This window comes from Amblyomma maculatum, chromosome 2 (assembly GCF_055883805.1).
Source record: "Amblyomma maculatum isolate TAMU_Amacu chromosome 2, ASM5588380v1, whole genome shotgun sequence".
NCBI classification, from domain to species: domain Eukaryota; kingdom Metazoa; phylum Arthropoda; class Arachnida; order Ixodida; family Ixodidae; genus Amblyomma; species Amblyomma maculatum.
In genome coordinates, this window is record NC_139345.1 from 29,549,640 (window position 1) to 29,576,158 (window position 26,519).

The 26,519-nt window shown below is 44.0% G+C and overlaps 1 protein-coding gene across 1 annotated transcript in view; it reads right to left on the minus strand.

Moving 5' to 3' along the window:
* Nucleotides 1-2,595: 2,595 nt before the first annotated feature.
* Nucleotides 2,596-26,519, minus strand: part of Mccc1 (Methylcrotonoyl-CoA carboxylase 1) — a 36,222-nt gene continuing 12,298 nt past the window's right edge. Inside the window, exons 7-15 of the mRNA XM_084593655.1 lie at nt 26,100-26,211; nt 23,707-23,916; nt 22,980-23,163; nt 21,639-21,956; nt 16,114-16,200; nt 13,328-13,515; nt 8,936-9,121; nt 6,705-6,877; nt 2,596-3,223 (exon numbers count right to left, since the gene is read on the minus strand). Coding sequence (XP_084449781.1) covers nt 6,761-6,877; nt 8,936-9,121; nt 13,328-13,515; nt 16,114-16,200; nt 21,639-21,956; nt 22,980-23,163; nt 23,707-23,916; nt 26,100-26,211 — 1,402 coding nt within the window. The 3' untranslated portion in view covers nt 2,596-3,223; nt 6,705-6,760. The remainder of the gene's footprint in view (nt 3,224-6,704; nt 6,878-8,935; nt 9,122-13,327; nt 13,516-16,113; nt 16,201-21,638; nt 21,957-22,979; nt 23,164-23,706; nt 23,917-26,099; nt 26,212-26,519) is intronic.

A 26,519-nucleotide genomic window follows, 5' to 3' on the forward strand; every position in this document is an offset into this window, starting at 1 on the left:
CTGGGTGGCGGAGGTTGCCAGAGGTTATAGTGCCTAGAATATACAAGTATATTCTAGGCACTATACAGAGGTGTTGGATGAATGATATGTCGACGAGTTCAGTGCATTTATCAAACATATGGCACTGGATGCCAAGTTCCCTTCCCATCTGTCAATGACCGAGGGATCGCATGGCCTGAGGTATACGCGCACTAAATGTTACCAAGCCCTTAATTATCCTTGAATGGCGGAGGTTGTCTGAGGTGTTGGATTATTCGGGATGAACGGGTCGATGAGTTGTGTGTGTCTTGAACACAGCACTGGGTGCCAAAAATTCCTTTCCCATCTGACAATTAACGGTCGAGGGATCACTTGGCCCGAAGTCCACGACGCCCACAGGAGAGGCTGCTGAGCACGGCCTCTTGCTTGGCTCCAGGCAGAAAAGCGCGAAGTGAGTACCACACTGTGTCGCCGCCTCTCACAGCAGATGCAATGGGATATCTTTGTCCGAAGAATGCGGTGGGCATGGTAAGTCTCTGCCACAATATTCGCCGCATGCAAACGTTCACCGCTGAAGCAGATGAAATTGCACTCTCGAGCCAGCAAGTCAGAAGCCTATCTTGCCAGCCTCCTATTTCTGAGGATTGATTTATCTTTTATAGCTAGCAGAGACAATCTGTATTATTTGCAAGTGCAATATAATAGCACCCGAGTGCTCACGGCTGGCATCGCTCTTGTTCCCTCTGGCGCGGTTCGTGTGCGAAGATGCTACTCCCGTGGAGTGCGTGCAGAGGTGAGGCCTGCGCCCTAATATCACCATGGGTGATGTGCAACTAGTGCACAATCTCACCAAACTCGCTAAGTGAGTTGTGAACTACCTCGCCACCCTCCATACCCTCGGCGCCACCACCGCTCTGCCTAATCGCCTCACGCCGTTCCCCCCCAAAGTTCCGGTCACAGCGTTGCTCTCGCACCTTGGTGCTCCAAGCAATACACCTCACCCTCGGCAGTTGTGTCTCCATGTGCACTAACCTTGCTCCTGGTCCGAAAATCCTACGACCGGCCACTGACGCGGCAAATACTCCTAATGAACGGACATGCTGACTATTTTTATGTTTCAGGCAAAATACACTGGCGCTCGCTTCCTTCTCGACGAAAGAGCACAGGTCAGCATACAGGCTTCTCGGGCAGATCGCTGTCGAAACAGAACTCCCCGTTCCAAGCCATAGATTCCATCATCAGCGTGTACAGCCAACTGTCTCTTACTCATTGCTCCACAAGTTTCACTGGATTTTCAACATCACCTATATCTCGCAAGCTATTCCGCAGTGGTGACTATTCAACTTATTCAACCTAGCGGTGCACATGCATACCCATTGTCTTATAGTATATCTCATCACGCACCTTCTTGTAAACGTCATATTCTCCAAAATTTCTGTGATGGGGCTTCGAGTTCTTGTCCCCGCTTCGCCATACATGAAAATCCTTGCTGATTTTCCCAGCATTACGAAGACGCACACAGGGGGGGTCACTGGTGAAGCACTCAATCGCGTGCCACGTCATGACCTCTAAACTCCCAGTATTTGCTTGCTCGGTCTCCTGCCTGCAGAATGCTTTGCTGATGCTCGCAGAGTTTCAGAACACGCTTGAACTCTGCATCGTGGGCCGTTCTTCCTGCAACTGGACATCACCACTCAATATGTGCCAAAGAAAGACACCTGCTACTGAAGACCATGTGGAGATTACAGCGTCCTCAACGCCCGCACCTTGCCAAACCGCTACCCACTTCCTCACAAATAGGATTTTGCATCAAATCTTGCTGGGTGAATGAGCTACTATAAGACTAACTTCATGGAAGTTTACTATAATATGCTAGTGGAGTCCACTGATATTTTGCAGATGGCCATTACCATGCTGTTTGGCCTGTTGAGTATGTGTGGATTCCTTTTGGGCTGTGTGACGCTGCTAAGGCTTCAGCGAACTATCAGTGAGGTCACGCGAGGTCCTCTGGCCCTGAACATGCTCACCTACACCTCATAATAAACCTAAACTAAAGCACCTTCGGTGTCGCTACAAGATTTCTTAGAAAGTCTTGTCACTTAACAAGGTATGGCTCTCAACAACAAAGCGCTTTTGGCTTTCCGTTGCACAATGTATTTCACTTTCACGCAATTTCCTCATTCAGCACAGCTCTGTCTGCAGTAAAAATTAAATTGTGACATTAATCTCTGAATCGTGCTATAGTAGTAGAATACTAAAACATAAAGAAACTGCTGTAGTTAATTTATGTGTAATTGAATGAAGTGTGTGTATTGCTCCGCTGAACTGAAAACAAACAAGTTTTTGAATTTTTCACCATAGCAAACAAGCCAGAGACATCAAAATTATTTAGCTTATAATTTGGTCTGATGCTCACCTTTTTATTCAGGTAACTGGAGCAGCTTTAACGTCAGGCTGTTTTCTGTCATGGAGGAACTGTGAACTAACTGTATCCAAGTATAGACTTCACATTGCTCACTTCAAGAGGGCATGGCACTCAATGCTCTGTAGCCCATATACATTGCTCAAGAATGCAAGCATGCCAGTGGGCAAGCTAAAATGACCAAGGCTCACCTCTTCAAAGTTTTCTGTGAAAATTTTATTGTCACTTCATTCACCCTGCATGTTGAACAAATGAAGCACAACAAAGCTAGACTGTAGTGCCTTTTAAGAGGCACAGCACAAAAGAACAAGTGAAGTATTTTAAGATGATGAGAAGCACTGACAACGCCTTATAGCTGTTCATTAGGTCACGACTCTGTATACACAGCTTGGCCGTTTATTCTGACCTCAAGTCTTCTTTCCGCAGTGGTGCTTGAGCCTTTTAGTGTTCAGTGCATCACCCGAACTGGCAACGCCTGGGGCACCCTAAGTTCAGCTGTTTTGCATTTTCCCGTCACTTGAGAGCAAAGCTTAATTTCAATCCCACCAGCAGCAGCATGCACCACCGAAGCTGCAATAAAGGTACAGCCCTAACAGCGACAGCAGGAGACAGGCCACAGCATGCCGCACCGAGCCGAGCTTTATTCAGAGAACACAGGACATCCCCACCAAGAAAGCAAGGAAAGTATATCTTATCATAAACTATATAAATAAAATAAAACAGGTGACACAACTTCTGCTTGTAATACGTAATCTCCACAAGCAGTAAGCTAAGCAGAATGGCTTCTGCGAGGCCTCATATAAATGCATGGTGGAAAAAATTCTGAAAAGAAAAATGAAGAAAGAGTTCTGTTAGAACAAGTACTACTTCATATTAAATTAATACAATCTGTTCGATAAGAATTCTTCGAAACACCACAAAGAGGGTGGCCATGTTTAACTTTCCTGCAAATTCTGCTTCTGGAAAGTTCCAACACTTAGTAACAAAAAAATTATATATAATTCCTAAAGTCCACAAAAAAAGAACTGAGAATAAGCTTCTAAGCAAATTTCAATAACTTCATTTAACTACTGATATGAGGATGACTTCGCATCTCATAGATGTACAGCACTAAATGTACTTTCAAAGCACTATCCATCATCTATCAGTGAGGAGGTAATCTGACCGATTTCTACAAACTTGAGAGAACTGCATCACTTAAAAGCCTACTTGACCGAAATTTTTTGTGATACACAAAGGTTACTCCACATTAACGCAGATAATAAAATATGACCAGTGTAAAATATTAATGTGACAGCATTAGAGTTCATATGAGAGGATAAACCTGGTGTTGTCAGAAATTTCCTGTCTGGTCAAGTGGTGTCATGAAATTCCCTGGCTAATCGAGAAGTTCATGACGTCACACTGTCAGTCATGTGCATGTGTGACGGGGTGTGTGATGTGATGAGGCCACATGACATGGCTGGGTTTGACGAGCTGGTCAAGTGACATCACTAGTCTTCTAGATCTATTTAAGGGTGGTGTCACGACATCCTAACATGTACGCATAATTCCTTCTCTTACATCTGTGATAAAGACGAAGTGTTGATCGACGCGCACACACAAAAGAGAGAACAAAGAAGTGAAAGGAATACAGAATGGCTGAAGAGCTGTCGACTTGTTGCGTTGATGTCCTGTTTTATGATACAACATATTTTGGTGACGAGAATGGGATGCTTAAATCAGATCCTCGACAAGGACTGCTGACCACCCATCATAAGCTTCTCGGGTCTTAAGCGATTGCTGCCCGTCCTGCCGAATCCTGGTCATCCTGCCCTTCCATGGGAGCAATGGGAGCGGGCGTTCCACAATTAAATGCTGGCATCTGGTGCCTCCACACTTCCTGCGGACTGGTGAAAGACCATCCTGCTCAACTGCTTGAGACTTGAAGGTCAGTGCATTTTGTACACATTATTGCCATTGTCCTCTTCAGCGCCTACCACTGCTGCCTCACAGTCCGGTCCCGAGGCGTCTCGCTGTGACATTCAACAAGACGATTTCCATACTGGTGACGCACTACAAGTCTTCCGTAAATCTGACCGCTGCATACCACAGTGTTCGCTGCAGAGTACAAGCTCCTGGAGTACAAACCTTGTCGTGACTGTGGTTTTGGGAGCCTCAGGGATGACATGATGGAGATGACCATTATTCACCATTTATGTGAACGCCTTCAGATGGAAGGCTCCTCGTCGACTTTTGTCGCACGCTGTTGCCTCTGCTACACAGTGTGAGCAAGCTTCCCGTGAAGTAAAGAACCAAGCTATCAGAAGAGGTTGTTCCAGTACAGCACATAGGATGCGAGCGCGCACCAGAACAAGCACCTCAGACCCCTCGCAGCAAATGCAACTACCATGTATCTAGATCTTCCTGTGCAATCCCGGAGCGCTCGTGCCATCGCTGTGGTTATACTACCCACCAGGTGAACAACTCCGCATGCCAAGCCCACAAACGAAAATCGTCGGTGTGGCAAAGCGGGCCATTTGGAATGTCAAGAAGCCGTTCGATCGCTCCAGCCAAGTGCTCCAAGTCGAAGGTGATTCCTCCAGCAGTGCTTCTATTCTATAGATCTCCACTGTTTCTCTGCAACCTGTTGCCGTCCCAGACAAGCCTTGGGATAAGCTAGTAACTGGCATTGTGGGAACTTCCGACCAAGCTCCTAGTGGCTGTCGCTTTGCGATAACACTCGCCGACTACTACAGTAAATGGCCAGAGGTTTTTTTCACACAGAACTGCAACAGTTCAAGAACTTCTCGGTATCTAGCATATGTCCAGCTGGCTCTGTACGAGCAATGTAACCTACATACAGCTATCATTGACTACCTTGGTGTCTACTGCTGTACGCCACATGCCACGATAGGAACCCCCGCAGCCATTCCGCTTTATGGCCAGATGCCCCGAACAGGACTTTATGTTGTGGGTTTGCCGGAACAGTGCTTTTCAGCAGATCCTACAAAAGTACTTAAGCTCTTACGTGAGCGGCTGGAGAAGAAGCAAGCCAAGCATAAGCTTTATGCAGACCAGCGGAGTGGAGCTAAGCACTATGACTATCAGATTGACAACTAGGTGCGAATTTGCATGCCAACTATACGAGGCAAGCAGGCTGCTCGGTTTTTGGAGAATCAAAAACTTGTGGAGCGACGTGGACCAGCCTCATACCAGCTGGATGATGGGCGCATGTGGGACACGTCCAAATTTTCGGCTGTTAGCCAAGGAGTCATTCGGAGTAAACCTCCGTCCCCAGCTTCAGCGGCTCTCTTCGCTGACTAACAGTTCATGTACCAGAAATGCGGACCACAGTCTAACCTCCACAATCCCACTGAGTACAAGCTCGCATAACACCAATACCGCTGATGTTAGCCCGGACACTCCCTTATGCCCAGCTATATCCAACACAGAACCGACAGAACCTCCTCAACCCACGTGTGCAGCAACAGCAGCAACTTCTACTCCTCTTCCTGTGCCCCGCAGAAGCATACGTGAAAAGAAACTTTCCGCAAGGTTTAAAGACTATGTGATATACTAGAGCATATTTAAACATTTGCCAGCATTCTTATTTTTTTCTTAAAGTGCGGCTGAAATGTGATAATGACGAAGTGTTGTTACACACACACATGCAAAAGAGAGAACGAAGATGTGAAAAGAATAAGAACGGCTGAAGAGCAATCCACTTGCTGCATTGCTGTCTTATTTTATGGTACAACATCCACGAGGTTCTTCTGTGCTTCAAGTATGTCAAACCATCGCGTTTTGAGGATTTGAGGATGCTTCATCGCATATGCGCCGCTGCCAAGTCTGCGCAGTAAAGCACCCTTAAGACGTCATGGTACCATTTGAGAACAGGCACCACTGCTTGTGTTGCACTGCGAAAAAGACCACAAGGGCACTGGAAATTCTGGCTCACATTCCCGATGGTGTGCGCAAACAAAACAAAGCGCTTGATGAAATCACAGAGTACCAACACTGTTGCTTAGTTCTCATCTCAAATGATAGACGCCCATATTTGAAGCATTCCTTAGATAAAATTACTGTGATGCAAACGGTTCTCGGTAGCTTTGAGGCAATTCGATTCAAACATTTTCCCTACCCCTAGAAGGCCGAATGAAGGTTTCTTGAAGATGCTGGATGTGTTTGGCTCTGCTAAACAAAGTTTGACATTCGAGATTTGTTTTTATTGATTAGATTCAATATTCGATTTGACAGTCACTTTCCAGCATTTACACACCACTAAATAAAAAAAAAATGCTGGAAGCAGGCAAATGCTTACCAGGTCAAATGCAAGCAGCTACAATGGGCAACTCGACTTCTTAAGTAGCACCTTCCTCAGCCCTGAGCAGCAGCAGCCCTGATCTTAACGAGCTCAGCGTTCTTGGCCACATTGTCTCCTGCCTTGTAGAGTAGCCTCTCAACAACTCCTGCAGAGGCTGCCTTAATGACATACTGTACAAAGGGGGAAAAAAAAAAGAAAAACTGAGCTCAGTGCTACAGAATGTACTCACTCATTTCACAACAGTTGGCACATTCTGCACATCACATTGTCAATCTTAATACTGATAGTAAGGGCACTGAAATAAAGCAATGAAATGCTCACTCACTATGAGTTTGCAAGCCCGCACTCATACAGTCAAGCCAGCATGAGCTCTAACAAGCCTATCAGACAGCTTGAACTCGTTACAGTAGCCTCTGGTTTTAGCGCGGGGCCCCATCACTTGCAACAATTGATCTGCATGCCTTGGCCTACAATAGGCCAGCAGAACTTGTGGCTACAAATCCGATCAGAATATGACAGTGAACAAAGAATAGGGGCTTCAACTTGGGCCAAAAGAGTGACCACCCTCACATTCGGGTCAGCACTACAAGCGAGGGATCCACCCATAGCTCGCATAAAAGGGGCACTCACAAACGGCAGTGTGGGACTAGTCTTGGAGCGATTTCAGCCTAAGAGTATCGATGCCAGATGTACAAAAGGAGTAGAAGTCTCTCCTATAGTCTCCCTAAACTTGTACATCCAAAAGGCATGATGGCGCGAACAGCAGGCACGCACTTTTAATTCTATTTTCCTTGTCAGTCAGCCAATTTGCAAAAGGGGGAAGGCCAGTTTACCGAATGGGTCTACAGTGTAAACCTAACTGTTGCTGGTAACATGACTCGACCTGCCCTGTTACTTTATGTATATATATTTTTTTCTCCGCTGGTTACTACTTTCTCAAATGCACTCTTCTTTCTCCTCTCCAGTCTCTTCACTTTGACATATTATTTTGTGGACCACGAACTATGACTGCTTTGAATATAGAAGCATCACTGCGCAAGTAAAAAAACTTGGGGAATATTTTACACTCTTGCACACTAGAGGTGCATAGGCGACCGCTTCAAGGAATGAGAAAACAACAGAATGAACTAGAATTAACGATGGCCACAAGAGCACAAAGAGAAAGGATATCCTACAGTACACATTAAGAAATCAAAGCAAAAGGAGGTAGGAAAGCCCCGGTCCACTAGGCCACTGTTTGACAGGCAAGCATTCAACATTGCATGACCTGACACATACAAGGAAACCTTACCATCTGTCTCAGAGCACCATTATACACATCAATGTGCTATGGCAGAAAGGTAAAGCAAGTTCCTAAATACAGGCATTATACACCTTTCCTTGTGAAGTTTTCAACCAGTGCTGCATGTGAAACGATTCACAAGTTATTTCCGTTATTGTTGCAGCAGCACATTTTTATGGGGTCTAAGCAACTAGCATGGTTGTGAGTCAAAAATGTCTTCCAAGCAAACTTTAAAATATCTTCAATGCCCCATCAGCCAAAAAAAAAGCATAAAGTTAACCTGTCAAGAATTGGGCTTTTGCAAAACTATGCCAGATGTAAGGGAACCCCGATCACTGATTTCAGCACTTCTGCCAGTGCAAAAAAAAACCAAAGCACCCTCTCTGCACACGGCACAAACCAAGTACAATGGCTCCAAGAGGTCTCATGCATTAGAGAATTTCCAAATTCACACTTGGTGCTGCAATTTAACGTCTTTAATTAGTTTTGTTTCGTTTCGGGGTTTAACGTCCCAAAGCAACTCGGGCTATGAGAGACGCCGTAGTGGAGGGCTCCGGAAATTTTGACTAACTGGGGTTCTTTAATGTGCATTGACATTGCACAGCACATGGGCGCTTAGCTTTTCGCCTCCACTGAAAAGCGGCCGCTGAAGCTGGGTTACGATCCTGCATCCTTGGGCATTAGTCGAGCGCCCTAATCACTGCGCCACCCCGGTGGGGTCGTATTTTAACTGAAACCATTTTTTGTGGATTAGGACAGGTAGAAACCTGTTTACCATACCACACTGCTATGAGTGCTGGAAAGTGCTTTTGGAGCCAGCAGAGGTGCCAGCCAGTAGGCAATCTTAAACCTCCACCCAGAAAACCAAGTCTTTTGCCAAATGGCCAGATAGTATAGTCACTCAACTTTTGGACAAGTTTCGTAGGCTGCTGAAAATTGTTCGTACCTCCATCTTCATGGCAATCATGATAACGAGGGGATCACCTTCTCGAACATTGTCACCCTCATTGACGCAAAGCTTCTCCACAACACCAGGCATTGGAGCCACTGCACCCTGGGGACCGCCTGCACCACTTCCGGCTGCATTCTGTAGGTATGTCGGTGCAGGCACTGACAGCTGTTCCACGCCATCCTGTTACAACCAAAAAAAAATATGGTTGTGTGTTTTTTAGTTACAATGCTAGGTAGTTTCAGTACACTACGGAATGGGAAAATGACAATATAATAAAGTCTGGAACAAGCATTTTACTAAAGTGTTACTGAAATTTATCAAAAAAGTCAAAACTATGCAGAAACCACAAATGCTACCATATATACGGCACTACTTCTTTCTACATACAAATAGCCCAGGTGTAAGACAGGTCAGATGTGCTAATCCAGTCACTGAAGATGTTGAAATCTCATCCTCAGTTTCAACCCGCCCCACAGGATAGTATTGACTACAATGTGTTATGACATTATGATGGAAACAAAAAGATCGTGCCTGATAACAAAAGAATGAAGCAATGTTATAACAAAGAAACAAGCATTTATAATGTAAATTTGGCACTGAAAATTGCATAAAATAAACTAATGCACCAACATGCAGTGAAAGCTGGCCATTATTTCTGTATCCCTCTGCCTGACCACACCCAAGTAAAACATTATGTGCACAAGTTGCTAGGTATGTACTAGTGCATTTTTCTTTCGGAAGTGTTTCTTACGCTTTATTATAATTTGCACCCTCTAAGAGCGTCTTCAGAGATACACGGAGGACGAATACAAGTTAGTCTGTATCACTAGTGCACCATGTTCTCATCATAACGATCATTTTATAGAAAAAAGAAACTTTTATCACCTAGAAAAAATGAAGAAATGAAATATAGGCATTGCCACCACTAGCAGATTCCAAAAGTAAAATGTGCGTTTCGGCAGTGATTTTGGAGCACAGATCCTAAAGGCTAAGCTACGCCACCATTCCCTCCAAGCAGTGACAACCTGCCCTTTTACAGGTGGCACAGGTTTGAACCGACAGGCAGGAAGATTTCTAAATCAAATTTCCTCAGTGATAAATACATCTTTTGCGTCAAAATAAGAAGAGAAAGAGAATCTATTTTTACCAAGAACAATATTTGGCTATAATTGACCTCAGTGTCTCTTTAGATGCAGAGGGACTCCTCTTTGCCATTATCAACAAAATACTGTGATATTTTGCCACCACATGGCACTGTGCCGTAACAGCTATGGGTATGGAAGTGTTAATGAATGTGTGTTTGCACTAAAGATGTCTACTTACTGTCTGGCAGCTGAGACTGTATTAGCTGTTAATTAATCCCTTTTGGTGACATGCAATCACTACCACGTTCATTTATTATAGTTTCCAGCACTGGGATACAATAAAATAGTCAAATCTATTCATCAAAAATTGTTTAGCAAAAACCTCCTGCAGCATTTTTAACAATACTGTAATACACTGCCGCTTCCCCGTGGCCACAGTCATTTTTCCAGCTGACCTTGCTCGTCCATTGCATGCTGGAGAGAAGCACAAATTCAGACTGCAAGCGCCTGTCACACAGTTCTTTTTTTATTATTATTATTTTTTTTTTCGAGATTGCTTTGAATGGGGAAAAGAGGACTGTGAGACATGTCGTGCAGGTAATCATTTATTAGTGATTTCTAGAAATGCTTTACAACACTGCATATCACACCGGGGGTTTGCAGCCAATATTTAAAAAGCTGAAAAATTAAGAATAATTAATCGCTAGCAAAGGGGAAATTAAAAAAAAATTAAGAAGAATTCCACGCTGCTGAATCTCCTCCTTCTTCTGACGTCACACCACCTGTTAGGCGCAGTGCCAGCTCGGGGAGCACGAACATGGACACGGCACGCAGCGACGAGCGGTTAGACCTGGCATAGTATTGCTTTCGCAATAAAATACTCTGAATTACTCTGGGCCAGTGCAAAACGCCATGCACCACATAGGTTCAAGTTGCATCCAAAGTGCCTTTCCTTTTTGAAATCTTGGCTCAAGTTATGCAGGTCATTACAAATAGCAAATCGCTGCATATTTGCATATTTTTGATGAAACTCTTACCGGGCTTCGAGAAATGTGAGTAAGATGAGGTGCAATATTATGCTTTTGCAGGCAACACAGTATATTAACACATGAAATGGTGTATAAGAATTCCATTTGCTAGTCAGCAATCATGTTTGTCCATTTACTTGTTCACGTGTCTGCACTGCTTCCTGATTCACAGAAACATGGACAAGTAAAAGGAGAAGCACAAACACTGGCCGTTAACTTAAGTTCTTAGTCCGCATTCATTATTTTTTTATTTCACAGCACAGTAGAAGCATCCAAAAACAAAGTGAGCCAGCTAAAGCTTTGTTCAAAACCAACAAAAAGTCTTGAGTAGACTGAAACAAGACAGTGCAAGTGAATTTTTTTTTGTGGGACCAGCGTTTGACTGTTAATGAGAGGCCGTAATAAAATAATAATCTACAAGTTACAGTACCATGTTTCTTTGTTTCTAAGGTAAATGATGCATATACTTTTAAATGTGTTAAAGAAGCCAGGACATTTTTCCTGCGCTAGCTGCAATAAGCTTGCAAATTAGCAACGGCTGTCTTTGTCACCAATGTGGTATGTTTCTAAGGTAAATGATGCATATACTTTTAAATGTGATAACAATGCCAGGACACTTTTCCTGCACTAGCTGCAATAAGCTTGCAAAAGTAGCAACGGCTGTTCACAGGCCCTTATATACAAGACAAACATAAGGGGAACATAGGTATATACATACACATTGCCCATACTGCTAGTTTTCCCCTCCACCAGGCATCAAATGGCCCAAAAGTATTAATTTGTGCTGATATCTCATTCCTCTTTCCAAGGTGTCTGTGATACACTATATGAGTCAGTGCTCCCATTTCGATCCTGAAGCAAGCAGTCAGTTCTAGTACATTGCTTTACTGCTACCAGCATTCCTTCTCAGTGCAAAAATCTCATCAAATATGACAATACCAAGAGTTTTAAAAGCGTCTTTCAGTGCAAGCTTTATCCTGAAAGCGGCTGAAAAATGCACATAAAGGCCACGGCTGGCATAGACATGATAAGCTTCCTTTTAGAGCATTGATATGCTTAAATACCCAATGTGATCCCCAGGGCATGATGCCACCTTGGATACAGCATGTCATGTGTAAGACTGCATCGAATAAATGGTGCACCTTCCTTTGCTTGTTTCCCTCACGTGCTGTGAAGCTGACACAAGTGACCCTGTGACGCGTCCCCAAAGAGAGACCCTCTTATCTTCATGGCTGAACAAGAGAGTGGAGCACACAGCTCTCTCATCCGATCTCCCTTTTTCTACCCATTCTATGACCTAGCCAACTGTGCATGAATTAATGGCTTCTCTGGGACCCTGCAGCTTCAAACCACAACTATCTGGCATGTATTCAGGCAATAAACTGACACTGTTGACCAGTCATGCTGAAGCTTCCTTGGCACCATGTAGTTGACTCAACAAACATGCTACAGTGTCCCTTATACGTAGTAAGTGTAGGTCAGTCACAGCATTCAGAGGCAAGTGGCGATCCGAGAGAATGAAGTGGCAAAGCTTCCATGACTTCCACTTACGTGCAGCCTGGCTCGTTAAGCAATGAACCGAACTGTCCATGATCATGGTGGTTTTCTCTCATGCTAACTACAGCCAAGAAAGCAACCACATATATGATGAGCATTATTCAAACCAATTCATATATGAATTGGTAATTTAATTTCGTGTGAAGTGAAAATGCTTGCACTGTCTACGTGAAGCCTTTACCATCTACCTAAATATATCCTTCACAAAATAGAAGCTTACACAGCAGCATAAGAAAAAGAAATGGAGAAATCAAATTAGAGGATGCAACGGAAAAGCCAGGTACCTTCCAGGAACACCACCCATCTGCCCATTCCTCCAGCTAGGGGTCCACCCATGCAACTCCATCTGCCTTCACCTTTCAGAAAATTTCTACCATGCACAGCTTTGTGTAAAAGCATTCGTTAAAGTAAAAGCATCAATGAGGGTAAATGCAACTGCTATTGCAGCTTTCTCAAATCAGATTCCAAGACTGTTTTGTAAACATTTTTTTTTTGCACGTGGAACTTCATTAACAATGGCAGAAATGGGCACTAGCCCGAGATGTGTAGTGCCCGCAGCTCGGCCAAACCTGCCTGGACCCTAAAACTAGTTGATATAACCTCAGTCAGTGAGACAGAGCTGCAGTAAACTTTTTCCTTCAAAACATTTGCTTCGAACAAAAAAATAAAAATCCATTCATAAAAGCATTTTGAGAAATGCAGAGAAAGGCACTCACCACTGAGAAGACATGGAGGGTGCCTTCATGAAGCACCGTGCGAACCTTCAGATCAGTGCCCTGTACTTCACATTCGACATAGGCCACACCTCGTTCCACGGAGGCACGGCCCAGAACGGAGAATGTCTCCTCTCCACAGTGCATCAGGTAGGAACCTTGGCCAAGGAATGTCACCAGCACCTGGTGGGCTGCACAGCACACAGAGACAGCTCATGCATTCAAGCCCACTTTCCACAGCTACATCTGGGGTTCATCACAGGGCTGTTTCCATCCTGTAGCTTCCTCCAGCCAGATACGAGTTTACAATCATCCATGGTCCATACATTCATCTGCTCTCTGGCTTCCTAACACACAATTACCTATCACTGCCGGCTATGCTCATCAGAAGAGCTGCTGCACAGGGTATTTATTACTACTACAATGACGTACACAGACACTGTTATAAAAGTATCATGCGAGCGTCGACCGCCCGGTGCTGCTGTGCCATAAGACAAATGAAAGGGGAAAGCTTGCAAGGGTAAGGACTAGAGTGAATGCCATCTGCTAGGCTGTTCTGACTGAAGTGAAGCAACCCCTGCCCCTATATTTGGCTGTTATGCACCGGGGCCCCAAAAAGCTGCAACCACTTGTTCTCATCTGCTGCATATAGTGTGGGTGACATCTGAAAAGAGCACTCACTTGTGATAAATTTGTGATAAACATTGTAGCGTGCCTAAGAACACAGTTAACAGTTACTTATTTGTAGACAACGCTCAATATTGGCGCATTATTTGGTTGCTACCTGCAAACATAACTGCGGCGCCTAACATCATGATTTGAAAGTTACGTGTTTACACAATGAAAGGAACAAATACAAAGCAGATTGAGCACAAAACAAACATTCTCAAGGCTTAGGCATCAAGCTTGACTTGGAGGGTTGGTTCACACGAAGCAGAACAGCCAAGCAGATGATGCTGCCGATGATTGGTGTGTATGCTCATTTCCTCTCCCAGTTTCCATTCTGCTTTGCCTCGGCACCAGTGAGCCGGGCAGTCACAACATTCACGATACTTTTTAGAAAGTGCCCAAATGTGTCTTTCCAGTGATGCATAAAGAGAAAAGTGACCATTATTTTGCAGCACTGGGAGTAGTATCAACTTAATTACTTGTGCAAAGAAGAAACCTGTTTTTTGAAAATCATGCTCTTCAAGTTCGAGGATTTATCAGTACACAAATGACAGCCAAAACAATGCAAAAAATTAGGCTACAAACTCCAAAAATAAAGGTAAAACGATGACAGTAATCAGTGGAAAGCTGTGTGTTCTGGTTGCCAATGAGCCTTCACAAACTATAGCAGCTGCTGCCAGACGCTACATTTGTTTTTCAAGACAGCCTCACAAAAGGTTAATATACTACAAAGATAAGAATGAAGCCCCACCAAAGGAATACGCATTGATTGAACACTTTAAATGCACATAATTATAAAAATTAAATACTTCTCTCAGTCATAGCAAGCTATGGTTCCCTAACATAGCTCATCATTCTCCGTTGCATTTACGGAGGCCATCATCTCATTCATAAGGGATTAAAAAATTGAGTGATGTGGTTTTGATACTGCTGAAAAAGGCACCCATTTCTTAAGACACCAGCATTGTGACAAAGTGGTCACAATGCCAATGCTGCTTTGGTGCATAATAGAGTGCGCTGTATGCTTTCATTGGCTGCTGAGAGGTTCTGTTAGTTGATGAATACAACATTTCATGCCTTCTTTTCCTATTTTTATCTTTCAAGAGAGGAAGCTGACCAGTACAATGTATTGACTGATAAGCAAGTAAATGTCACTTGAAAGCCCCAAAGTGCACCCAGGCAAAGCAGTGGATAAATGAAGCGAGAATTACCAGTATGTCTGAGACACCCGCAAACAATCGAATGTGACCACACACACCTGACGTGCATCACTCTACCTTGAATGATGAGCATGTTTTAAACAGCTAAGAGCAGCCCAGTCAAATGATGATGGTAGATTAAATTGGTAGATTAACTTAGTAGATTAACATATAATTCTATATAATATTAGCAGTGGGTTACCAGCTATAAAACGCAAGGATGTAGAATAAAGGTACCTTTATGATACTGACATTTCTACGATACTCACTGTGCACAGATTACCGAGTGAGAAAGTCGCAAACTCTTTGTTTCTTCATTTTAATTGAGACCAGTTTTTTTAATGTTACCAATAGACTTTGAGCAGCTGCGACTGCAGTCTTTTAGCGACACAAAATAGCAATGAACCCTACTGAGCGCATGGAGCAGGCCAAAGGTGGGCATGGGTGAGCACAAGTTGTGGTTGGCTGGCCACACATTGGATACCTTAGTCCTGAAAAACCCATGTCATTATTGGTTGGCACATGCTACGCAGCACCCGTAGGGTCACACAAGAAAGCTAACCATCAGAGTCGTGCCCAGGGGAAGCCAGCTTCTTGATTCGCCAGTCTTAACTTCGATGTATCAGATGTGAGAGCTAAGAATTTCCTTAATGCTGCAGCTGCGCATTTTCCTACCCTTTCACACTGTAGCTTTAGAGTTCTCAAAAAATGTCCGCTGTAAAGGATAATCTGGTCCAGAAGAGTTCAATATTATCGGGTTCCACTGTATAAGCGGCTGTTGCTGGAAGTGAGATACACAACTCTGGGGTCATAGATATAATGAACAAAGTGCTGGTAGCAGAGGGCTCTGGATTAACTTTCTAGGACGTGCGCAGCAATTTGAGTGCATGCATGTACTACTGTGATTTGGAGCGAACTTACTCTTGTCCCTGCATTTAAGCACAAACTTTCGCTTGCAGCTGTTGTTGACACGAAAGGGAACTGCAAAGTCCAGTGAAGGAAAGCTCCCTGAAAAGAGAAGAGGCCACACGTTAATGTGCAGTGTTAGGTCTGAAACAAGAGAGCCCTTTTCTCCTTGTGTTTCATTCTGCAAACACAAAACTTAGCAGATTGATGGATGCGTAACCCCCAAACTATCTTCCCTGCTAGAATAATGGTTGTACTATTTCACTTAACATTCCCTCTAAGTCTAACAGCCTACTACTGGTGAACAGTGTAAGATTACTGCCCTATTCTAGCAGATCTTTCCTTATGATGATAACTGCATGAGCAGGACTCAAAGTTTTGAGAGCAATTTATATTATAAATTGGCAAGGAAGTCAGGTCACAGCAAACAGTAGCAGCGTGCTGTGTTAAAGTTCCCAGCTCAATAAGTAATCTAGATGCAAGCCTGGAGTATATTTACTACACTTTATGAACAGAGCTTGGCAAAATATGCAGCATTATTTTTGTTGTTTCTGTTAAAAGAAATTTTAAGCATCTTCATTTTTCTCTTGAAACGTGTCACTGTTCCCAGCAGCATTTACTCGTGCTTTCTAATAATTACTTCACAGCACCACAGAAGGGTATTTGGGCTCCAACTGATCCCATAATGTTGAGTTTGAAGGTTGAATTTACCTACAGCTAGATATACTGAAAGTTCGATCTATTGGCAATTCGATATAATGAACATTGAAGTTGACAAGCTTATATGCAACCTAGGAGCATGCAAATGGTACAGCCATGCTATGTGGCGGTTCCTGCCACAAATTGCCACTTACCCCCATAGCATTGTCTCTAGCAATGACTGGAAGTCTGCTGCTTGCTGGTGTGTCTAACCTACCCGCACATTAATGTAACAGTGCGAAGTACTGCAAATGGAGCTAACCATGCCCTATCTGACAGATCTAATACTGTGCACTTTAGAATCTTATAGTTGCGCGAAAAAAGACACACACACACATGACAGAGTACAGGGCGAGCGCAAGTCCAGCAGCAAAGTAGCCCGCGCAAGAGCCATCACAAGCCTTCAGGCGACAAGACTGACTTCACTGCACAGCTGGTGCACAGGTGTGCGATTATTCAGAACTTCAAATAGTTTGCGAATACTACTCGCTATTAGATTCCATTTGCACTACAATTTTTCTACCTGGAGCATATCAGAACTACCTACCCGTTCCAAAACTGCAAAATTACAACTACAAAACTACAGACCAGCATCACATTGCATTTACTTTCTAGCTACAGTGAAATCGTATTGATATTATCTCGCTTAATACTTTTTTTTTCTATTCCCAGCCAATGCCCTAGATAGGTAATGCATTTTTGTACTGGCAATATGATTGTATTTCTTTATGGGTTTGGATAATGTGATTGCAAAAATCTATAAAAAAAAACTTGCATGGTTTCAAATTTCGCTCTAAGAGGCAGCAAAGAATTCTAGTAGCAGACAATAGTAGCCCCAGTAACCATCATGGAGGATTTATCGTATTGACTCCCATAATGAACCGAACCCTCACTTAGGTCCTTGAGAGTTGATTCGTGTTTTCTGCAATGCTGACCATGGTAATGTGCCAAGGTGTTGCACGTTGATAACATCTCTCTAACGTCACATCTTCTAATGGGACCTGTGGTTGGAGACGATGCTTTCACTGAAGTCGGCAGAGTGCAAAGATTGAGACACCCTTCATGGTTTCATCACGGGTGCACAGCTAAATGCTGAAACTGCTACTGGTTTTTACAAGTTTCAGAAAAGCTTGTCTTTGAATACTGAGAAAGAAAAAGTCGAGCGTAGCAAATTATTTAAGAGTACTGTAATAAAAGTAAGTTCTACACTAAGTATGTTTTATTTTTGAACATTTAGAGCCTGTTTTAGAAAATACGAATATTTTTTTTTAATTTTCAATGCCCGTAAAAACTGCACCAGAGATTCCACTACAGTAACTTTACTATACCACCAGTTCATGAAAATGTTAGGAGGTCTTGCATAAGCTGACAGTTACCGCAACACGGATGCCGCATGCTCGCAGGTCAACAAGATAAGTGCACCAGATCTCAACCATGACAGAATTCATTCGACGACTGGCTGCAGCGACAGATACTAACAGGTGCCAGCAGTTCTCTCGTTTCCAATCATGACAATAAGAAACGCGCATGAAAGCGAGGCTTGTGGAGCGTAGCATATCGGGTGAAGCTGTCCTTCACATTGCTGCGGTTGTTGCCCACTGACTGCCCACAACCCTCACAATTTTTGTGAGCTAGAAACTGAAAATTAGTGTTCGAGCTCATCACAGGTGCAATCTGGTGAAACCAACATCCAAGGACTAAGTATAAGTAGCCTACATGCTGTTTTGAACACTGCATTTGGAGTGGCATTGCACAGCCAGCACTTTACTTTCAAGCGCATGAGGAAGCATGAAACGAACGGCCCAACTCCCGTTGCAGCTCATATTGTCACTTTTGTGTATATTTTGCAGATCACCCTGTTTCATTTCGCCAGAATTACCCTGCAGCTTTCTGCTCTGATAATCGATTGCTGATGTCACTTCTAAAGTAAACAGGTATATGGCCACATTATGAGCACCATTACAATGTTCAGTAAGGCCCTTTGTCATGTAGCCATTAAGTCAGTCATACTAAGGTTTGGTCAATGAAGGAAATTAAAGTTCAAGAAATTGTAAATGAGATATCTAGTCAACAAAAAGGTTACTATTGTTCTCCTACATGATTGCCCTTCCCTTATTTGATGTCCTGCAGGCCTTACAGGTATACTAAGTTATATTTGCAATACATCTGCTTCTTTCCCTGGGGCACTGTGGAAAGGTGATTGTTTTTAGTTTAAACTTCCTGTACGACATCCGAAACAATTTGAAAATAACCTGCAATTGTACTCGCAACTAATAAAAAAAAAACTCAATAAATCCACATCCAATTTTAGTCATTCATATTAACTTTGCATCCAGAAATTTGATATTCACGCACCTTTAGCTTAAAGCGTACTAGGCTGAAGGCTGTCCATAATGCCAACCCACATTTTCCATTATCATATAGTATTACAACTAACCCACGTTGCTAGTGCTGCCAGAAAGTGTGAAAGGCTGCACAAAAAGTGACCACAAGTGTGCTGCTAGAAGCGCTACTTGCAGGGACATGGACATGCTGTTCAATATTAAGTACACTCTCCTTACTGCGGTCTTGAAGGGACCAGGAAAAATGTCTGAGCTAACCGAAAGTCTGAATTATAGAATGGGCCTGAAAAATTACCAAAAACCGTTTCCATCGCAGTTCTTTTAGGTAATGAACACTTGTATAATGGTTGCCTGCATTCGAGATCAAAATCCAAAGGAGAACAACGGTTTTTCTGGGTTTTGTGGCGTTACTTTACACATATTGTCAGGAAGTTGAAGAAGTGCTCCAAAGTCGTACAGAAATCCACTACTCTTCTCATAGTACGACGCAGTATAGCAGTGGTGCCTCTTCCCAAAACAGCCCCATTGCATTTTGAATATACTTTGCCGCACAGTCCACGCAGTGCAGTAGAGCATTGCATTAAAGCATGCAGTACGGTGAAACTGCACATGTCCAGTGAGCAGTTTCAGCATACCAGAAGCAGCACGTGGATATGTGCTAAGACTACAGTAAAAGCTCGACAATTCAAATTTCACGGAACCGGAGAAAAGGTTCGAATTATCCTATGTTCAAATTATCGAATGGCCTCAAAAAAACTGACAAGAACCATTTGCATTACGATAAATTTACCATATTTACTCACGTAACGAACCCGCTTGCATAATTCCATCCACTTCTGATCTTTGCCAAAGAATTTGGAAAAAAAAAAGAAGGCGTTGTTCTTAGCGCATCCCTTCGTGCCCTCAAGGTCCACAACGCATGCCAGGGCGATTGGGGTGGGCACCGTCGACTGTCACTCATTCAATGGAATGCGCGGTAGCAACAAACGCCTTTGGAAGCAAACAATTCTAAAAGTCAGAGTCATAATCGCGGCTGACCGCGTGCTTTTGTTGACGATTGATGGCTGAAAGGATGGACGTCTCTAGCAAAAAAAAAAAGTGTTTCCCGCGTACTCCGCAGCGCGCGCCCGTCCGACGTCATAGCTTTTTGTCGGCGTTGGCTGGGAGCGCGCGGACAGTGCTTATCCGCATTTCCAAATTAATAGGGTTAGAATTAACGAGCATTTAGTTCCGAGTTTCGGCGTTTGCGCAGAAGAGAGAGCAGGCAGAAGCCGCGCGACCGTCAACTCCTACCCTCCAGCACCTCCAGCCGCCGCGTCGGTCATAGCGCCAATTAGGCTTTATCCACTCTGCCTTGGTTTCACATGATTTCATCTTCTGTTGCCGTTTTGGGCGTGCGCAGCTTCTAACTATGCGGATCTTTCGTGGAGCTGTTCTCTTTTTTTCGACCATGTGCTGTGCGCCAATTGAGCTACCCAGACGCGGCGGCACGTAGTTCGAATTATCTGTAGGGGAACCAACTCGCTTTTTTGTACATAGATCTCTATGGAGCTTGGCCAGACCAAGTAGTGTAGTTCGAATTATCCACAAATTCGAATGATCAAGGTTCGAATTAATGAGCTTTCACTGTATATGCGTAGACATTAGAACAGCGTGACACCATTCCAAAAAAAATAAAAGAACAGTAATGTGCTAAGCGGCATTTGCACCTGAACAATGCGTACACCCTATCGCAGCCTTAAGAGGGTGTGAAGTTAAGGAGAGTGAAACCAAAGCTATGCGACTGACTTATATTACGCCAAGGAGAGTGAAACCAAAACTATGCGACTGACCTATATTTTGGTAATGGGGGATATTTCAATCATCGTTCTGCCAGCCATAGAGCTCACGAAATGTGCAGACTGCTATTCATTGGAACTGAGGCTCAGAGAGGTCCATTTTAGAGATTGCTGGCTGCAAGCGCTGCATCTTACGCAATCGCCCGCCTTATAGAGCAAGGCCAGTTCATGTTTGAATTAACGAGCATCCGACGCCATGCTCCTATTTGGAATTATCCAAACTTCCGAACTGACGGGGTCGAAATAACGAAATTTCACTGTAACCGATTTACTGCTGAACACGGGTGAACAGAAGTGCTGCGATTTTGTATGAAATTTTCAAGGGGATGCCAAGTCTGCACGACATAAACAATAATAACTAGGTTCGATGTATCTGGGAACGACTGTATACTGGCAAAGGTCGCTGTACTGCCTCTTTAATAAGCAGCAGCACAAACAGCTTGAGGAGCTAGCCTGATGGCAGCACTTGCTGGGCTGGAAAGATTTGAAGACAATCATGAATTGTGGAAGGATGGGGAGTTGTTAGGCCTAGGCCTCAGTGAAACATTCGTGATGTAGAACTTTAACTAAAGTGCATTTTAGAGCCGGCACTCATCTGAGTTGCTGAAAAGGAGCACAGCACAGTGAAGGAGGTGTCTGCACCCATGCAAAGGGCACTGACCCTGTGCCCGGGCTCCCAATGTCTCAGCTCTCTCGTGCGCAAGCAAGGACAGAACGGATGCACAAACAAGGGGCTGGCTGGCACTTGGGCGCTGAAAGAGCTCATCGTGGTGCGCAGGGATGAATCCCGTATGGACATTGCCCTGGAAGAAGGCCGGGTGGGCGGCCAACCGCATCAGGAAGGGCACATTGTTGGGCAACCCCACCAGGGTGTACTGTGACAGGGACTGGTGCAGGCGCCGCAGTGCTGTTGCGCGGTCGGGTCCCCATACAGCCAGCTTGGCAATCATGGGGTCGTAGTGCACGGACACCTCATCCCCTGCAGCAGAACAATCAAGTTAGGCTGACAGTGCGGAATGATGATTGGATTTTAACTGCGTTAGGAACACTGTAAAATACTGAACAACTACCCACGTCAGGTTTGAAGACAATCACGAATTGTGGAAGGGTGGGCACTTATTAGGCCGGCACGAAAATTCCAAGCAGGCACATGATGAAGTGGACTTCTGGTTCATCATCATCAACCAGACTATACCCACTGCAGGGCAAAGGTCTCTCCCATATTATTCCAATTAACCCACTCATGTGCTAGCCTAATCCACTTTACCCCTGCGAACACCTTAACCTCATCTACCCACCCCCTGCTACGCTTTCCTTCCCTTGGAATCCGATTTGTTACTCTTAGCAACCAATGATTACCCTCTCTTCTCACTACATGCCCTGCCCATGCCCATTTCTTCTTTTTGATTTTCACCAGTATGTCAGTAGAGTGGAGAGCTAGGCCAGTTGGCACATATTGGTAAAGATTGAAACCAGCAGAAAGACGCAAGACAATGAGAGAGGCACACGATACAACGCTAGACTGACAATTAAGTTGAAATTGACCTTTATACAGACCCTTCAGCAAAGAAGCAACGCATGCACATGTGGCAAGAGAAATAATAAATAATGATAATCACGGGGAAAATTACCGTAACAGCACACTATCTATGTGCGCTGTAAAGAGCTAAGGAACTGAAGTTTTTTATCGTACAAGGTGACAGATGTTTCGCTGACACAATTCTCATCATTTTTATTAATGTGAAATGCTTCCACGAACCAACGCGAAAACTAATTCTTTTCTTTGCACACTTCTGCACTCTGGAGTAACCTTCCCACGAGCAATAATCAATGTAAAACTTGTTACAAACCTTTCTTATCATTAAATATGCTACACTGATTCATCATAACATTGTAATTTCATTACGTGTAATGTTGTAAGAAACGTGGCAAGAAATAGGAAAAGGTGCACATTAGAATAAAGTATACATATAGTACCACGTAACAGCACAAGCAGACCTACCTTCCCGGACACCAGTGTCGATGCGAATCTGCTCAGAGGGAGTGGGCGTCCGCAGGAACACTAGAGAACCGGCTCCAGGCATGAAGTTGTTGTCGGGGTCCTCAGCATAAATGCGCGCCTCGAAGGCGTGCCCTCGTACCTGCAGTTGCTCCTGGCGCAGAGGCAGGGGTTCCCCTTGTGCCACCTGCACGTCCATCCCATAGGATAGACACGGGACAAGAACCTTGGCTACATGTGCACCTAGGCAGGTCAGAAACTCGTAGCCACCGATTTGTTTTTCCACAAAGGCACAAGATGACTTTTTCTGGTGGCACTCTCACACTGTCCACTGCATATGCATGCAACCTCAACCTCACTGAATTAGGCGAGATTGAGGAGAGGTCAGGCTCAGCTGAAAATTTGTTGAGTGAAGTCAGATCAGACCTAAGTCTCACGAGTGAGTTTGAGGCTCAGTGAGGCTGGCTGTCTGAGGTCGAGGGGTTTCGCAGGGACAATTTCGCAGTCCCTTTACGTTTTCTGCAAGACCACCAAATAGATTCCACAGCCTTAAAAACGTGGACTGCAAGGAGAGGCTTCAACGACTGCATTTCCCACTAAATGGTTTTACATAACTGGCCTCCTGCAGTGCACTGGCACAAGGAGGCAACCAAGCGTACAAATGTGATCAGCTCGACCTGCCTAGCCCCATGTGTCGCGTGAACATGTTGACCAAACCCATGTGGCCCACCTTGATCTGCCACTCGACCAGGTCGGTACCGGTGATCATTTCAGTGATGGGGTGCTCCACCTGGAGCCGCGTGTTCATCTCCATGAAGTAGAAGCGCTGCTCAGAGTCCATAATGAACTCCACGGTGCCAGCACCCACATAGTTCACGGCCTGGGCTGCCCGCACAGCCGCTTCGCCCAGAAGACGACGGGTCTCCTCCGTCACACCGGGCTGCACCATACAGATTGCAGCGGCGTCAGACAGCACCGCGTGCCCTCTGCACTCAAGCAGAAACGCCAAAAAGCAGGCAGGTGGGACGAGCAAAACACAGCATCAAAAAAGAAAATATGTATTTTCTGGAAAAGATCAACTAGCACTTACTCTGGAAAAAAAAGAAAACAACTTTACTTGCAACAGTGGTAGCAGTGTGTCATCCAACAAACTAATATATGAGGCATCCGTTCCTGTAGACACACGACTTCACAACGAGAAATGGCAGTGGCTTCTTTGCTGTGCCTTAAGTCCACAGGCACGAACCATTTCAGAACTACAATTACGCGCTTACGTGCGAGCGGGCCGGGTCTGGTAAAGGCAGCATGATGAACAAAAACGCGGCAACTGTCACTCATTGCGATGGCTTCTCCACAGGCATTGGAGTTAGGGGGCGAAGCATACAATTCGAAATCAACCAAGAAAGTGATCTCCGCTCGGCACTGCCATCAATGGACCGAACTCGCTGCTAAATCTTTCCTACAGCTAGAGCAATGTAAATGCGGATTGAATTCTGCAAGAACTAAAATAAGGAGCTGTTCATACATGATGTCAAAAAAATGCGAATTTACACTTTTATGCAGTAAAAGTGTCAATACTAAATGCCTTTGTACCTCACTCAACTGTCAAAAATTTCACAATCAGGCTACTCTGGTCATACTTTTTCCAAATAATATGTTTCTTCTTGAATTTTTTTTTTTAAATGTATCAACAAGATCTTACTGTAATCCTCATACCAGCAACTCTCTTTGCCCATGATAAGATATGCAAGCAACCAAGCATTTTGTGACAGCTTTCTGTACATGGAGTAGCGCTGCTAAGTGAAATTGCTAAGAGAGATAAAAAAATATGTGCATAAATGTATATGAAAGGTTATCAATACATATACTTATGGATTAGTGAACTATCATGATATTGTATCACTATAAATGCAAGGAAACACTGCCTGTAGAAAGAGCTTAATCGACCCTTAGCAATCGCTGCATTACTTCACGTGTAGGCAACTTATTAGCACGTTGCCCCATGCAGCTTTTGGCTGGTAACACGTGTCATCCCATAAAGCCAAGGCAAACTACAGTAGTTCTAGCCATAGCCTATACCAAAATTTTGGACACATGTTCCTTTTTTTTTTTTTTTTTCAGAACAGTGCACATGACACTAGTGTGCATCTCGCAAGATGCTGGATTTACCTACGTCAGCTCAATAAATTTTAACTGAATTTTCATGTATCTTCAGTTTCAATTTCAACTGCTGAATGACAGCTGCGGCGTCATATGTGTCATAAAAAAAAAAGTACCATGATCACTGCTTATTCATTTTTAGTTATTCCAGTCCTTGACCAGGCATGCATAAAGGTTATTGAGGATTAAAATGAATGAAGCAGTCATTATGGTGTAGTTTTTGCGTGCCTGACGTGACCCTGCCACTTCTGCGACATCACAGCCGCTGTTTGATGTTTGGAGCTGAAACAAAACTACACGATGCAATCCATATGGATGTTCATATTTTGTAATGTCCAGCACATCATTCCAAAAGCAATGATTTTTAGTTTTTCAGTGCATGCACTTAATGCAGCCACCCACATGTTTCTCTATGGTTTGCACTTCCACCTTGATAAGAGGTTTGCCACAGCACAATGGTGCACTACAATTGACAGTGCACAATGCCAATAAGCCCCAAGAGGGAGTTAGTTTCGTTAGTATCTATGTAGGCAAGGCCACGCAGTATTGCCAGAATCTTCGCAGAGGAAGAAAACATTTTTCAACAGCAAGTATCCAGAGAAGATTGCCCATGTAGCATGTACTACAATGCACGCAGACATTTCCTTCTAAAATTGTTTTGTTAAAATGGGCTAATTCTAAGCTGTTAATAATTTTGTGTCACAATTACTGATTAGTTAAATGATTCCAGTCGATACGCCAGTAAGAAAAACTAATCTCTCTTGTTGTTGAAAGGCTTCTGCTAGTCTGTTTCTGAGCTTTCCATGTGTTATTCTGATAACCTCTATTCAAGCTGGAATACCCACTATAATTTGCACGCCATTCAATGAAGTTATCACTGCTCCTAATCATTACTGTTCCATAGGAAAACTGTGACGACCGACGGGCCCAGTGGCAGGCAACAGAAGAGAGAAGGCTGCTCACAGCTGGAGCTTCCTCAATGACTTTCTGATGCCTTCGCTGCACACTGCAGTCTCGCTCGAAGAGGTACACATAGTTGCCATGATGGTCGCCAAACACCTGCACCTCCACGTGCCTGCACAAGCATTCATGGCCAGTAAACCGCTGCTCTCAAGATCATGCCACTAACTGTTAGTGCAATATTTTCTAGTCACAGACCTCCTAAAATTTTTCATACAGAAATGTGAGTCCCTCTCCTTGTATGAACAGAGCTTCCAAATAGTTTCACTCAAAGTGCCTTTCCTTCAAGCACAGGTAGCTTTGAAAACAAGCACTTGGCTGATGTTATTCCAACAATTTCGTCATAGCTCTGCTTATGATGGCCATCATGAAGCAACAAATATGAAGGTTAACAAGACTGGTGAACGAGAAGGTGAACAAGAA